The 14,471-nt window shown below is 54.5% G+C and overlaps 6 protein-coding genes across 6 annotated transcripts; 2 read left to right on the top strand and 4 right to left on the bottom strand.

Annotated features, from left to right (window-relative positions):
- Positions 1–1,045: 1,045 nt before the first annotated feature.
- Positions 1,046–2,816, bottom strand: IWZ02DRAFT_429954 (putative transporter; the record flags this gene model as incomplete). Its single annotated transcript, XM_066766023.1, has 6 exons — positions 1,046–1,281; positions 1,341–1,377; positions 1,399–1,791; positions 1,854–2,410; positions 2,579–2,660; positions 2,694–2,816. 6 exons carry the CDS (start codon positions 2,814–2,816, stop codon positions 1,046–1,048), a joined length of 1,428 nt encoding a protein of 475 aa, XP_066626098.1.
- Positions 2,817–3,624: 808 nt separating this feature from the next.
- IWZ02DRAFT_129074 (uncharacterized protein) lies at positions 3,625–4,658 on the bottom strand. The gene is made up of 2 exons (XM_066761603.1): positions 4,550–4,658; positions 3,625–4,499 (listed from the first exon to the last, which is right to left on the bottom strand). The coding sequence occupies exons 1-2, from the start codon at positions 4,644–4,646 to the stop codon at positions 3,850–3,852; spliced, it is 747 nt and encodes a 248-aa protein (XP_066626097.1). The 5' UTR covers positions 4,647–4,658; the 3' UTR covers positions 3,625–3,849.
- A 191-nt stretch (positions 4,659–4,849) lies between these two features.
- On the top strand, positions 4,850–8,895 carry IWZ02DRAFT_128952 (P-loop containing nucleoside triphosphate hydrolase protein). The gene is made up of 4 exons (XM_066761602.1): positions 4,850–5,022; positions 5,072–5,335; positions 5,394–5,472; positions 5,525–8,895. The coding sequence occupies exons 1-4, from the start codon at positions 4,900–4,902 to the stop codon at positions 8,800–8,802; spliced, it is 3,744 nt and encodes a 1,247-aa protein (XP_066626096.1). The 5' UTR covers positions 4,850–4,899; the 3' UTR covers positions 8,803–8,895.
- Positions 8,896–9,004: 109 nt separating this feature from the next.
- Positions 9,005–10,330, bottom strand: IWZ02DRAFT_128929 (UPF0041 domain-containing protein). Its single transcript, XM_066761601.1, has 4 exons — positions 10,067–10,330; positions 9,844–9,916; positions 9,384–9,542; positions 9,005–9,297 (listed from the first exon to the last, which is right to left on the bottom strand). Exons 1-4 carry the CDS (start codon positions 10,137–10,139, stop codon positions 9,207–9,209), a joined length of 396 nt encoding a protein of 131 aa, XP_066626095.1. The 5' UTR covers positions 10,140–10,330; the 3' UTR covers positions 9,005–9,206.
- Positions 10,331–10,691: 361 nt separating this feature from the next.
- IWZ02DRAFT_128913 (small nuclear ribonucleoprotein) lies at positions 10,692–11,965 on the bottom strand. The gene is made up of 6 exons (XM_066761600.1): positions 11,620–11,965; positions 11,535–11,543; positions 11,411–11,482; positions 10,917–11,355; positions 10,829–10,867; positions 10,692–10,777 (listed from the first exon to the last, which is right to left on the bottom strand). Exons 1-6 carry the CDS (start codon positions 11,647–11,649, stop codon positions 10,704–10,706), a joined length of 663 nt encoding a protein of 220 aa, XP_066626094.1. The 5' UTR covers positions 11,650–11,965; the 3' UTR covers positions 10,692–10,703.
- Positions 11,966–12,152: 187 nt separating this feature from the next.
- On the top strand, positions 12,153–12,860 carry IWZ02DRAFT_429950 (60S ribosomal protein uL5; the record flags this gene model as incomplete). The annotated part of the gene is made up of 4 exons (XM_066766022.1): positions 12,153–12,155; positions 12,211–12,358; positions 12,420–12,669; positions 12,734–12,860. 4 exons carry the CDS (start codon positions 12,153–12,155, stop codon positions 12,858–12,860), a joined length of 528 nt encoding a protein of 175 aa, XP_066626093.1.
- Positions 12,861–14,471: the final 1,611 nt, after the last annotated feature.

The following is a 14,471-nucleotide window of genomic DNA, read 5'->3' as shown; positions in this document are numbered from 1 at the left end:
CCGTTCCCCGTTTTTGCATGAGGCGTCGTCTTCTTGGTTAGTTGGTTGGTTGGCGGACCGTCGATCGCTCGTTGGCTGTTGGCTGGCTTGTCGAGTGGTTTGTGGCAAATTGTCGACAATTCTTGCGTGGCCTACCTATGAGAACAATTGTAAGTAGGGAAATAGATAGCACGCATTGACGCGCGCGCAAGTATTTACCGGAAATTGTAGTACCATGGTGCTTGCGAAGCCAGAACGCGCAATTCGCGAATTGAATGACTAAGTAAGCTTGCCATGACTTTTTCCACCAAGTCTCGGTCTCTTGTTGGTTTGGCAAGCTCGTATCGTGATGAACGAGCCAGGGGGGTTAGACTGGACAGCCAGCGGCGCGATTGCGTACTCTTCGGTCTTGGTCGAGATTGGCGATGGCAATAATCCGACGTATGCACAGGCATGGCGACTACTGAGTGTCAATCTCGATCACTTTTTTTCTTTGTTCGCCATCGTCTCTTGTAACTGTCGTCATGTATGCACGCGATGGTGGAAAGGGATATAGTCCACTGTTTCGGAATCTCTTGATCATCGCGACTGTGGATTTGGGGCTTGCCAGGGACGGCGGCTCCTTTTTCTTTTTCTTTTGGCTGAGCGCGCTTCATCCTTGAATCCATACTCGGTAGTAGAGCGTGCTCCTCGCCGCCGCCACGGAAAAAAGCCAGCCCCCCTATCCATGTCTGCCATGCGACAACTTCATAATTGCTTGTTGTCTCCACTGCGCCTAAGATTGTCTTGATATTGTCTCAGTCGTCAAACCTCCTTTTGAAAAATGACCATGGTGCTCTCGCCCTTCTCCACTTCCAAGTCCTGAGTAAGCGTGCAGCCCTTTTCGCTAGTCACTGCCGCCCCACTGACCAGAGCATCGACGCCGTCAAAATGCTTCGAGATTTCTTCGAGCGGCGTGTTCCGTGTTTCGACGTAGAACCGACATACGACGGCCAGTTCAATTGCGAGCCACACGCACCGTAGTAGCAAGTAGCAAGTAGCGCCAGTGCCAGATGGAGAGGAAAATTCACATCAAAGCTGAGGAAAAAGTGGCAAATCTTACATGGACGATGTAGTATTTCCAGTGCAGCGCGTCGAGGGCGACTGGATTGACAAACGTCGAGACAAACAGCGACGCGTCGATTCCAAACCACAGCACCGCGATGCCCCTGCGCGAATATTGAATGGCAGTATCTCTACCGCGTAGCCGACCATCAGACCCGACCAAGCAGTGTTGTAGCAGAAGTAGAAGAGGAATATCATCTGTAAAAGTCGCCAAGTCAGGTGAATTTTGGTCAGTGCGGAGCAGGGGGTGGCTGTACAGGGGGAAGGGGGTCCGTCGAAATCAGGGGCACGGGACTGGGGACGCCACAAACTTACAAATACGACCGCGTTGCCCATGGCCTTGTTTCCGTGGCTGCTGAGCTCCTCCAGTCTTGCCGACAGAACCGTCCACACCACAAAGCAGACCAGCATGCCAGCGGTCGACCCGAGGAACAGCTTCCGTCGGCCGACGCGGTCCACGACGGAGCAGGACCCGACGGCCACGCACGCGTTGGCAATCTGCAGCACGCCGTTGATGACGAGCTGCTGCTTGCTGTCGGTGATGCCGACCGAGGCGAGCACCGAGCTCATGTAGTACGACACGAGCCCGTTGCCCGACCACTGCGAGAAGAGGCCGAGCGTGGCGAGGATGAGCAGCCGCCTGCGGTTGCCCGCTGGAGTTGCACTCGGCTTCAAGCTTGAGCGTCGACTTGATTTCTTCAAACTCGACTTGGACCAGTTCGTGTGGGTGGAGCGTCAGTGCCAAAATGTCTCAGGCCTTCTTAGCGCACAGGAATAAGTAGAACGGACCATTTCCGTTGGCGTGTATTTTTTTCCAGGACTTTCAAGGCAACCTCTTCCTTCCCCTTGCTAATGTACCATCTGGGGCTCTCGGGCACAAACCACACAAAGCAAAGCTGCAGCACTGGTGGTGCGGCCTGAACCAACCTCGGCACGCGCCAACTCCACTGGTTCATGACCTGGCTGGTGCCGAACGTCAGCCACGCCGCCACGATGCTGCCGACGTACCACGTCGTGTTGTAGACTGTCGTAAAGGTGGCTCGGTGCTGTGGGTGCACCAGCTCCGCAATCAGGAGAGGAGAAGCAACGTGCGCAATGGCCACGCCAAAGCCGACGAGGAATCGCCCTGCGATGAACATGTGGAGGTTGAAGCTGGCGCCATGAAGTGCTATTCCCAGAATCATGATGATGACGGCTCCGGAGAAGATGGCCATGCGCCGCCCGAAAAGGTCGGCCAGGTAAGGAACAATGGGTTGCGCAACTACGCCACCGAGGAAAAGAATTGAACTGAAGAGACCAAGAATGGTTCCGGAGGGAGTGTGGAAGTCTACGACTAGTTAGCATAAGCCTAGTACAATATTCTTTACACTGAGGTGAATGTGAACGATGCAAACCACACCTCAGCAAGAATTGCTGAAACACGTTTGGAATCACATTTGATTCTTCCTGATCTGATATTCCGAAGAGATCGTGTGATCTCACTAGCTGCACATACAGTCGTTGAATTGGTCCAATGCGAGTAAACCGTTGACCATGCTGGAATCGTAGCCATTCGTTGCCTCACAATCGTTATTGATCTGTCACCAACAATACTTGAACAAGTGACTTACAGTAGTAAAGACCACGAATGTCAAGATAAAGTAGACGTTCGTCATCCCTGGCCCCTTCCACAACGTCACTTTGGGGTATTCTTGTCCAGCGAGGCGGAAGTGGCCCTTGGAAGCCGCGTCCATATTGACTGCAAAAGGAGATGAACGAGGGAGAAGTTTTGAATTGTTGGAAAAATTGAATTTGATCAAAATTTTGAACAGCAAGAGACTGCAAGCATGTTTGTGACATTGATACATCTTCCCACATTTTTTTTCCGCTTGAACTCATGGCTGGCTTGGACACTTCTCGTCTCGCGAGAGTCCAACAGCCCAGAGCACCAACGGGACCGCATGCCAGGCCAACATGCCGTCTAGACTAGTGGGCACGGGCTTTGTAACGAGCTCATGTGGAATAGCTAGACTTTGGAGTGGGGAAAGATGCAGTTGTGAAAGCAGAGCTGGGCGCGTTCGGATCGTGCCACCGGCTAGTCAGACTGCCTCTGCTTCAGTCTCGTTGTGGAGCGAGGAAGCCAGACATTCGTTGCCTGTCTGCGCCTCTGAGCAGTTCGTTCTCGCGAAGCACAAGTTTCTATCGCTGAGAAGCGGCGCTGATGTTCTGTTCAGCTTTTACCTCCAACCCCCTTTCCAGCCTTCCCCGAGGGGGTTTTGGACAGGTCTATGCGAGGCTCGAAAGCAAAGATCCACTTGGTCTGTGAAGGCGGTGTAAAATTTCCAGATGTGGCTAGACTTGTCAAACAAGTCAGACCACGGCGGACCCCATGTCTTAGCGAGAACAGGCAGAAGCTTTCGAGGCTACTATGTATCTCCAAAAGTCTTGCAAAAAAGTCGATCTGCACGTGAAGACATCCGAATACAGCGGAAGAGCGTCGCGAGTCGGCGAGAGAAAAGGTTCGGCTCGGTCGAATCGCGTGTATCACGCCGATCTGCCGATGTGGAGGTAGCGTGAACGTCAACACGGACAGTGCCGGCGGTATTGACTAGTGTCGTGACCGGGCCGGTGAAAACCTTGGGATTAGACCCATCGGGCTCATTGCTTGATACTTTACTGCTGCTTTTGACGCAGTGTTGAGGAACGCGGATCGATCGCGTACTGTGACAGGTGAGATGCTCATGAATGTATAACCCGGGACCATGAACTTTGAGCACTTCCGAGATTTCAGTCCGGATCGCTCTCATCGTCAGCATCGAGGTCTTCGTCCTGGCTGAAATCGCTTGCGGAATCGTCATCTGCTTCGGGCTCGACTATTTTTGATTCTCGTCCTTTCGAGGCGCTGCGCTGCTTTTTAGGTGTTGTTTGTGGATCCGCCGGACCTGATTCTGGTTGATGATTCTCTGGGGCAGCTGTGCCGGCTCCATATCCCTCAATCACACTGCGAGCCCATTGCAGGCCATTCCATGCCCGAGGCATATCAATGTTGTCTATGTTCTCGCCTTCAATAAAAGCGAAATCACCTGTAGAGCCCAGCAAGTCTGCAGCAGCTTCCTCGATAAGGATGCCAAGGGCCAAAAGCGCAGTCTCGTCCATGCTTCTGTAATCTACTCTGCTATCCTCCCCAAAGGAAGCATTGTAGTAGTCGGAAGTATATGCGTGGAGAGCCTTGATCAGGTCTGACTCCGGTAATCGCTGATGTTGCTCAAGATGTCTGTCGGCGTTATACGGGTCGTTTTCTTCAAATCGCTCGGGCGCATGTCTCATCCTGAAGAGGACTTCTTCTGGCGGGATGGGAAGGCGAGATGAGGACGTCGTGTCGCGGTCTTTGGCAACGAAGGGCTCTGCAAACATGAAGCCATTGCTAGAAACGCGTCCTGGGGTGACATGAGCACAAGGTTGATTGCACGGCGGTAGGCGAATTCACCTGCGACAGCATCATACAATGTTGCCGTCCTTTTTTTCGTCGGGGGCTCATCGACAATTTCGGCACTGATAGCGCGCGTGACCTTGCGTTTCGGCATTGTGGATTGTTTTGTTGTGGAAAGAAAACAACCTGAAGATGGGCTGGGAGACGCGATGGCTCAATGCGCAAGCAGTCGCTGCGCGAGCCGTAGCGCCCCGCCCCACGTACGGCGGTCCATAGAGGCGTCGGTGCCAGAGTCGCGCGCGGACCGAACCGAGGTAGAGCTGCCCTGCTGTGCGCATGCGGCTTCACGTTCACCAAGCCGCCATGCCACTTCTCACTAACGGCGCAAACAACCGTCTTCTTTCCTCATGGCTCCGGCGCCCAAAAAGCAAGCGGCTTTGCAGGCCGAGGTTGCTCTCCTGCCCTTCCTGTTCAACTGCTTGGTAAACCTGCCCGCCTCGCTGGTCTCGGTGCTTGTCAACACCAACACGGTAAGCACGCGCCCTCTCTCAGTTCACGAAGCTCTGCTGACGCCCCAAGGTTGCGCAAAATGTCGTCGTTGAGCTCACATATCGCCAGGCTGTCCCAGGCGACGGCGCGAGTCCCAATGGCGCATCCACCGTACAAAAATCAGCTTTCTTTGGCTGGACCGGCATGCAAGCACAGCGCAAACCAGCGCCTGTCGTCGGAAGAAATGGAATTGCTGGTAGTAGAGGGAGCTCAGCACCCCGCGAATCGGACTTGTCGGTCGTAGAGCTGGACGCGACCTTCGGCCGGCTTCTTGGGCTTAGCGAAGGGCAGAAGGTATACAAACCGCACCTCATCCCTGCGGTATAGGGCGCTCATTGACCAGCCTTAGTAGGTTGGAATCTTACTCCACGTAGAACCTCCTCAGGCACACACAATTGTCATCGAGCCCTTGACACCGGCAGATTGGGAGAGTAGGTTAAAGCAAACTGGCTGGAGAAACCAAAGCTAACTACTTATGTGCAGTGATTGAACTCCATGCTCAATTCTTGGAACTCAATTTTCTCTCGCAAGTTCGTGCCTTGCCCAATCCCGGATACACTCCCTCTGCAGACGCGCAAAAGCAACCGACCCATCCTTTGACACTGCATCTCTCACTGTCATCAAACGCAAACGTCATAGTAACTGGCCTCACGCCCGCACCATCATCGACGAGCCCTTTTGTCAAGGTCTCGCCAGACGCTGAAGTCCACGTTGCCGCCAAGACCCGTCAGAGATCTGGAAGAGGCGACAGCCGCAGCGTTGCAAGTGCGGGTCGCAAAAGTCAAGGCGGCAGGAGTACTGCTAGTACAGTGAAGACAAGACGTGGAAAGGCGGAGCCCTCTCGTCGAAACGCCATATTTCTTCGCGGGGTAGATCGTGGTCTTGCAGAAGATTGGTTCGAAGACGAAGAAGATGCTAAAAACGCTGGATTGAAAGTCTGGGTCGACAGGGATGTCCAACTCACAAAAGCTTTCAGGGGAGTCACCTGGGTATACGTCTCCGTCGTCAAGCCATCCGGCATCAAGGAGTCCGTAGATCCGCAAAAGGAGGCAGAAAGAGAAAAGTCAAGTACTCGTATTGTCGCAAAGCTTGGCTTGTGGGACGACGCACCGAACAGTCAACACGCCGCCTTGTCTTCGGCGCTCTGTGCATCTCTGGGCGCACAAGGCGTTGTTGGCGGCTTGGTGCGCCTCGAGCCGGCTCCTTCACAAGTCAGCAAGACGTCTTCGAAGTCAACTTCTCTCCGAACCCTCAAGATTTTCCCGTTTGGTACCTCGGTGCCACAGCACAAGACAGGTCTTAGATTTGGTGGTGAAACCAAGCAGGAAAAGGAAGAGGCTGCCCGAAACATAAGGCGCGTGTACGAGGAAGACAAGACCAACTCGATTCTCGCAGGTCCTTTGACTGATGGAATGATTCTGCCGCCTGTCCATGGAAGCTCGTGGGAATGGGCTGGTGGGATATTGCGATTCGAACCCTCAGATTCATCCGAGACCAGCAAGAACAGTCCGTCATGGTTCATTGGAATAGAACGACGAGCCCTCGCCATTGACGTTGAAGGTGATATTTCCAAGCCACCAAGCGCCCTAGAAGGCTGGTCACCTGGAGAGGGTCTCCCAGAAAAACCCCCGACTCTCGTGGGAATCGATCCTCTTATTGAACAGCTTACCTCGCATCTCACCCAATCATCCTCGGTACTCCTGACTGGTGGCCTTGGCTCTGGAAAGACAAGCCTGTCGCATCTCCTGGCGCATCGGTTGCGAAACGAACACCTCTCCCACATTTCCTACTTCCCTTGCCGCTTGTTAGTCACTGACGAGACCCGGGTAGCTACTATAAAGGAAACCCTCGAAAGACTCTTTGCAGTTGCTTCGTGGGGTGCCCGGCTAGGCGGACGTTCGGTAGTCATTCTTGACGACTTGGACAAGCTGTGTCCTGCAGAGACCGAGCTCCAGGTCGGCGGTGAGAATGGTCGAAGCAGACACATCAGCGAGTGTATTTGCACGATTGCGAGACAGTATTGCTCCATGGATTCGCGCGTCGTCCTCCTTGCTACGGGCCAGAGCAAGGAAGCCTTCAACAATGTCGTGATTGGAGGTCATGTCGTCCGGGAAATCGTAAGCCTGAAAGCTCCGAACAAAGAAGGAAGACGGAAAGTCATGGAGGAGCTCGTTTTGCCAGACGTTCATGCACCGGAACCACCAAGGATTAATGGCACGAGCACCGCGGAACCAGAAGAGAGCCCGTGGATGGAAGGCTCTCCGTCTGGGAGCAGGCCGAGCAGCTCTTCTGCCAAAGACGAATTTCAAGTAGACCCAGCCCTTGACTTCCTAGATCTGGCCGGCCAGACCGATGGGTACATGCCTGGCGACCTCGTGCTCCTCGTGTCTCGCGCACGCAGTGAATCTCTCATACGAAGCGTCAGCGATTCATCTTCGGAGACTGTCACTTTGACACAAGCAGACTTCACTCGGGCACTTGATGGCTTTACCCCAGCGTCTTTGCGAAACGTCACTTTGCAATCCAGCACCACGCGCTGGGACAGTATCGGCGGCCTCCATGCGACTCGACAGACTCTCCTCGAAACTCTCCAGTACCCCACCACATACGCACCAATCTTTGCGCAATGTCCTCTTCGTCTTCGTTCCGGTCTTCTTCTCTACGGATATCCTGGTTGCGGCAAGACCTTGCTTGCCTCTGCCGTAGCTGGCGAGTGCGGTCTCAACTTTATCAGCGTCAAAGGTCCTGAAATTCTTAACAAGTACATCGGCGCGTCCGAAAAGTCCGTTCGAGACTTGTTCGAGCGCGCAGAAGCAGCAAAGCCATGCGTACTATTCTTCGACGAGTTTGACAGTATCGCGCCCAAGCGTGGACACGACTCGACTGGCGTAACAGACCGCGTCGTCAACCAGCTCCTCACGCAAATGGATGGCGCCGAGGGGCTGTCAGGCGTATACATTCTCGCTGCAACCAGCCGCCCCGACCTAATCGATCCGGCGCTGCTGCGTCCAGGTCGTCTGGACAAGAGTCTGCTGTGCGACATGCCCGACGAAGAGGAGCGTCTTGACGTGCTCAAGGCCGTGACCCGCAAGCTGCGCGTTGCGCCCGAGGTCCTGGACGACGCGCAGACGCAGCACTCGCTCCGCGAAGTGGCGCGCCGCACCCAGGGCTACAGCGGCGCGGACCTGCAAGCAGTGGCGTACAATGCACAGCTCGAAGCCATTCACGACGTCCTGGGCGACCAGGACTTGAGTGTCGATGGCGGCGATTCCAATCGCAAGACCGGCAAAAGCAAGGGCCAGCAAAATGGCGTGCACGGCGGGAAAAAGGGCAGCAAGGAAGTCGACTTCATGCACTTCCGCTTTGGCGACGAAGACGAGAGCACCCAAGCTGTTGGTCCCGCCGCGCTGGGCGAACGTGCAAAGGTTAGCGCGCAGATTGCGAGCATGCAGGCGATGCGGCGCAGGCAGAAACAGCTGCAGCATGCGGCCCTCTCGCCCGACGGTGATGTGGAAGACGGCATTGACGCGAAGAAACGGGATGGCGGGGAGGGAGAAGATGATGATGAGGAGGGCAACAAGGAACCCGTCATTGAGTGGAAGCATTTCGAGAGCTCGCTGCGAACGACGCGGAGCAGCATCAGCGACCAGGAGAGGAGGAGGCTGGCGACTATTTACAAGGAATTTGTCGTTGGCAGGAGTGGAGAGATGCCGTCGGGGCAGGGTGGGAGTGAGATTGGTGGGAGGACGAGTTTGATGTAAAAGTACATAAATCTTAGGAAGAGAGAAGTCCTTGATCTTTGTCTATATCCAGCTTTGGTCATTGGAGTTAGGAAGCTTTCGCCAACGGAGCTTTCGTATGTTTTGAACAGACGATTTACTGAGAGCACCACCAAGCTTCGGGCAAGAAAGGACAGCATTATGCTACCAAAATCAGCTGGTCCAACTCAAACATTAGAGAGTGTCACCGCTAACCTGTACATTACAAAATTGGTATTGTGATTGGAACGCCGCCAAAAAATCTTACAAATCCCATGATCAACAAGCCGGACGGATGATGCTTTTTCACTTGCCAAACGTGTGGAATTCGCAGTCCTCGTCTTCATAGCCACCGTGTCAAGACTCCCGTGTGGTATGCCTCTCTACCGACCCGTGCGAAAAGCTTTCTACTGCTTAAGGGCCTTCTCCGCCGACTCCTTGACGGACGATGCGGCGTCCTTTGCCTGATTCTGGAGGGACTTTTCCCGGCCACCGAAGCTGGAGAAGCAATTAATTAGCGTTTTATGACCCTTGACGCCCTCTTCCGCGTGAGACAATTCTGCAATTGGTGGAGATGGACGTACTGCCAGTAGCTCAAGTAACGGTAGCCCTGCGCAGCTTGTGCGGAGAAGTTGACGAAGTGGCAGCCAAAGAGGAGGTAGTTCTTGGGGCTAACAGCCAGGGCGTAGCGCATGAAGACGGCGGAGTAGCAGGTCAGGGCGCCCGTCATGGTGCCGGAAATGCTGTAGCGCGTCCGTTAGCATCCACCATAATTCTCAGCCATTTTGAAATGTTTTTAGAGTCGCCGTGGCCCTCAGAATCCGCCGCTCGCCTTCTGCCATTGAATTGCACGACGATTATAGAATTCCGGATGTCGTGTGAGCCGACTCCGTCTGACGTCTGTGCCGAGTGGGGGCACAGATTATCCCCCGAGAGCCTCTCAGCTGGACAACGATGAATTTGGGAGCGGCAGGCGCGAGTGACGGACGGCGGGATAGGGGACCATGGTCGCATGCGATGCGAAAAACAGGGACTGGATTTTACATTTCAGGGTCCTTCTGGGTGTCCATCACCGCCGCGAGCGGGATGCCGAAGTTCGACGCGGGGCCCCAGAAATCTGTTGGAGAACCCGGCAAATTAGCCATCTAGCTCGAACCAAACGCTCCAAGAGTAACCACAAGTCCTTTTGGCGTCGTGAGATGCGACGATGGGCCGCGAAAATGTAAAAGCGCAAAAGAAAGACGGCTGTGATGGGCGGTAAACGTACGAGTGGAGAAGAAATAGTCCAGCGCCTTGTTGGAGCGGATTTTCGCATTGATAGCCTTGATCGCGGCGGCCATGGTGATGGGATCGATTGACGAGCTAAAGGAAGAGTGGAGAGGCAAAGGGGAGCGAAGGAAGGTTGTTGAGGGTTGCTGTGACTGCACTGGCTTCCGCGATTGCAACTTGCTTTGGTAAGAGCAAGCCTGATTGGAGATGTTGAGAGCGGGCCTTCGGGCGGAAATGGGCCCGGGGTCGGTCACGTGTGGGGAATCACTGCCGCAACAATGCCCTGGGCTCGCAATTGGACCAGAACGCGTGAGGAGTGTGTATTCACGCTCTGAAAAGTAGTTTTATTTGATGCTTGTTCCCGCTTCGCTTCATTTGCCCGTGCAAGGTATCTCTACCTCCCCAACGCCCAGTATACATAATTCTGAGTCCCTTTTCCGACGACCCGCCGGCGCCACATCAGGGCGTGCACAACGGGCAAGCCGCGGTGTTCAATTGATGCGTCAAACGCTTTTGAATCTCCTGCGACCACGGCGTGCATGTTCCAGCTTTAGAAGGCTGGCACGTGGTCTTCTTGACCGAATTTCGAGTATCTTGTGGATTTCGTTTTAAGTTTGGATATAGTCGGACCCCATTTACCTGTTGAATCCAGGTCCCCCGGGGAATCCACGACCACCAGGAGGAGGTTGAAAGCCAGGAGGGAAGCCAGCTATATATTGTTAGCAATTCGGTGTTGCAACTGAACCAATTTGACACTTACGAGGAGCGCCACCCGGAAAGCCTTGAGGAGGAAAGCCGGCTAGAAAGTATTAGCATGACGCCAAATAAACAGTGTATCCAAAACTTACGAGCTCCAGGAGCAGGACCACCACGTCCAGGAAAGCCGGGCGGTGCACCAGGGGCACCTGGGAATCCACCTTGTGGGGGAGGGAAGCTGCCGAAGCCAGCGGGGCCTGGGCCTCCAACACCAGCAGCAGGGCCAGTGAGACCAACCGGAAGACCTCTACCAGCGGGCTTGCTGATTCCTGGTCCTGATGCCAAAGTTGCCGCAGCAGCGGCCGCGCCACCAGGAGTACCGGTACCGAGTCTAGTAGACGGATCCGCCGGCGGAGGACCCTCAACGGAGAGAGAGACAATGTTGTTTCCACGGACAATGGTAAGACCCAGAGTTCGCTTCTCTTCGGCTTCGACGAGCGGGGCGGCGGCAGCCCCCGGGGCCTGGCTTTTAGTGGACTTGCGCTTTACGCGGCGGAATTCTTCAGTGTCGGCGAGGACCAAGTTCATGTGCTGCGTCTCCGTGTCAGCGCCATTACCAGACTGTTGTACCGCGTCCTGCTCTTACTTTGTCGAATGCCAACATTTGGCCGGCCATCTGGCGCCCGTCACTTAATGTAGCGCGCATTCGGTAGTTAATCTGGGGTCGTCAGAGGTATAATTCGGAGACGCGTGAATTCAAGTCCACTCACGAGGTTTTGCTACATAGAAAAGCGTCAGCTGGCTCTGTTAACGGACATCTTTCTAGCTTTCGGCGCGAAGGCAAAGGAGGCTTACCATCTTGCCTTGTTTGTTAGCCTGCGCCATGATTGATGAGGCGCGTGCGAACACGGCTTTGCACGTAGGTAGAGGGTGGAGGAAGGGGTGTAGGTGGGTGGAGGTCACGGATTGATGATGAACCTACAGTCGCGCCAGTAGGCAAGCTAAGGTATACAGATGCAAGACGTCGAAGCCGAAGTCGCGCCGCAAATCTTGGCGGCGGTGACAGCCATGGATTTGCGCCTTAGGCACACAAGAGCTTGTCAACGGATCAACTTAACTTAGATCTTGATGCAACGATTTATGCTGCTCTACTACAGCTGCTAAGTGAACAAATTTCCCAGAATCCGGGCTGCCAATGCCCGTCCATTGCGTCGTCTGTCGTTGTGAGATGTGGGCTTGGCGGCGGGCAAATCAGCCATCCCTGTCGGGCTAAGCGAGGGTTAGCGGCTCACACTCCTCTCCACCAAAATTGTCCACCATCTCCAGTCTCGCACCACGAAGTTTACGACCGGCCTGCACCACCGACAACACTAACACTCGCAGACACAATGGTACGCGCCCTGCATCCAAGACGATGCTCGTTCGCAATGCTGACCAGGTTTTCAGGCCGAGAACAAGGACAAGAGCCAGAACCCCATGAGGGAGCTGAAGGTGCAGAAGCTCGTCCTCAACATCTCCGTCGGCGAGTCTGGTGACAGGCTCACCCGTGCCGCCAAGGTGCTTGAGCAGCTGTCCGGTCAAACTCCCGTCTACAGTACGAATCGCACCGCCCGCACCGCTCGACCGCGCATCCCGCTGATGATGGAACTCTACAGGCAAGGCCCGCTACACCGTCCGTACCTTTGGCATCCGCCGTAACGAAAAAATCGCCGTCCACGTCACCGTCCGTGGCCCCAAGGCCGAGGAGATTCTCGAGCGTGGCCTCAAGGTCAAGGAGTACGAGCTGAGGAAGCGCAACTTCTCCGAGACCGGCAACTTCGGTTTCGGTATCTCCGAGCACATCGACTTGGGCATCAAGTACGACCCTGCGATCGGTATCTACGGAATGGACTTCTACGTCTGCATGTGCGTACACCCGGGAGGAGCGAGAAACGGATGTCGGAAAAAAGAGGCTGACTAGGCTCCACAGGACCCGCCCCGGTGAGCGTGTTGCCAAGCGCAGGCGCGCGCAGAGCAAGATCGGCCACTCCCACAAGATCACCCAGAACGACACCATCAAGTGGTTCAAGAACAGGTTCGAGGCCATCGTCAGGTAAACGGGGTTTTCTGCGAGTCGGAGAGTAGCAGCAGCGCGTGCGATGCAAGGAAATGGGAGAACCAAAACAGAATTCCTGGGTTTACGGGCATAACGGAGTCTTTGAGCCAGCAGGGATTTTGCAAACAACGTTTCGGTGGTCGGCGTATACCCACGACAGTGGGATAACCAACCCGGTGTAACTACCGCAAAAGGGACAAAACCACTACGACTGCGGCCTATCAATGGAGCTTTTTCAGCATGATCAAAAACCAACAATGGAGGCTTTCACATGGGTGAATGATCCGCATAACCATTGTCGATCTGCTTCAACTCTATTTAAAGCTATTTGCTCGTGAAATCGATGAGGCCCTACGTTCCGCTGGACATGTCGAGCTGACTATTTGCTGCGGTCAGCCAGGTAAGTGGTGCAAGTGAATCCTCTCAGCCCGTGAACTCCAGACAGTGCTTTCGCGGCTTCTCGCATAGGCCGATCTCAGCTTCTCCGATCGTCCACGGATACACCGTTCGCCTTTGACCTGACGACGTCTTGCCCCGGAGCCGGCCTACGTGTGAGATTCAATCACGACGAACACAGTCCCGGAACATAGCTCCCACAGCAGCTCTTACCAAGCAACTCTCCAGGCGTGTCTTGGTCCGTTGTCGCCACTCAAGCGTCCCGTATAGCTCGGATGAGCACCGCGCCCCTTCCCGTATTCTACATACCTTGCCAAAGCTGGTACGGAGCCGCAGCAATTGCGCAATACGAACCTCTGCCCCCATCCACAACTGTTCCTTCCAACGCTGCTGGAAATCTTGTGACAAAGGCGATTGATCAATAGGATGACTGGCATGACTGCTCTTAATGCCGCACACCCTTGAATGGACCAGCAGACTGACCGGTTGATACAGCGACAGTGAGGAGAGAAAGGTAGCCTCGGGATGGGGACAACGAGTCTCAACTGCATGTACCTAGATAGCTGTACCATTGATCCTTACACTCTGTTGTGCAACTGCTGAACAGATCCCTTTCGTATCTTGTCATTGCCTCACTCGTTCATCCGTTCGCAAAAACGAATCCAGATCTCCAGATGCTGCTTTCGTTTGGTTTAGTGAGTATTCGTCAACTAAACCGTAGTTTGCACATAGGGAGGGACGGGAGCTGACGTTTACCACGCAGCTTGAATCCGGGCATTACAGCATAACCTTTCAACACCCACCGTGCGTTTGCCCATTGGGGTTTGCAATTGACCGCTGCACGATGAGTGGACGTCGAGGACCAAACAGCAGCAGCAGCAGCAGCAGCAGCAGCAGCAGCGCCGTGGGCTCAGGTTCTCAAGCTCAACGACAGCTGTCCATGTGCAAGTAATCAGCTGCGGTGCTGAACATCAGCTCCCACTCTGAGTGCGGCCGCGGCGATGCAAGGAGCTGACACCTGACATGACTGCGGACCAAAGTCATCATGGGAAAACAGTGACATGGAAAATGTGGAGATGGATTGCTTTTTTGCAATACTCTGCCGTAGTAGTAGTAGTAGTAGCTGCAGCAGCAGCAGCAGCAGCAGCAGCAGTTGCAGCTACCGATGATAGCTACATGAACTCCTCCTCCTCCTATATGCCTTGCTTCGCTGTAC

Source organism: Phyllosticta citriasiana (assembly GCF_038021145.1).
Source record: "Phyllosticta citriasiana strain CBS 120426 chromosome Unknown IWZ02scaffold_2, whole genome shotgun sequence".
In the NCBI taxonomy this organism is placed as follows: Eukaryota; Fungi; Ascomycota; class Dothideomycetes; order Botryosphaeriales; family Phyllostictaceae; genus Phyllosticta; species Phyllosticta citriasiana.
This window is presented reverse-complemented; position numbering and strand designations above follow the sequence as displayed.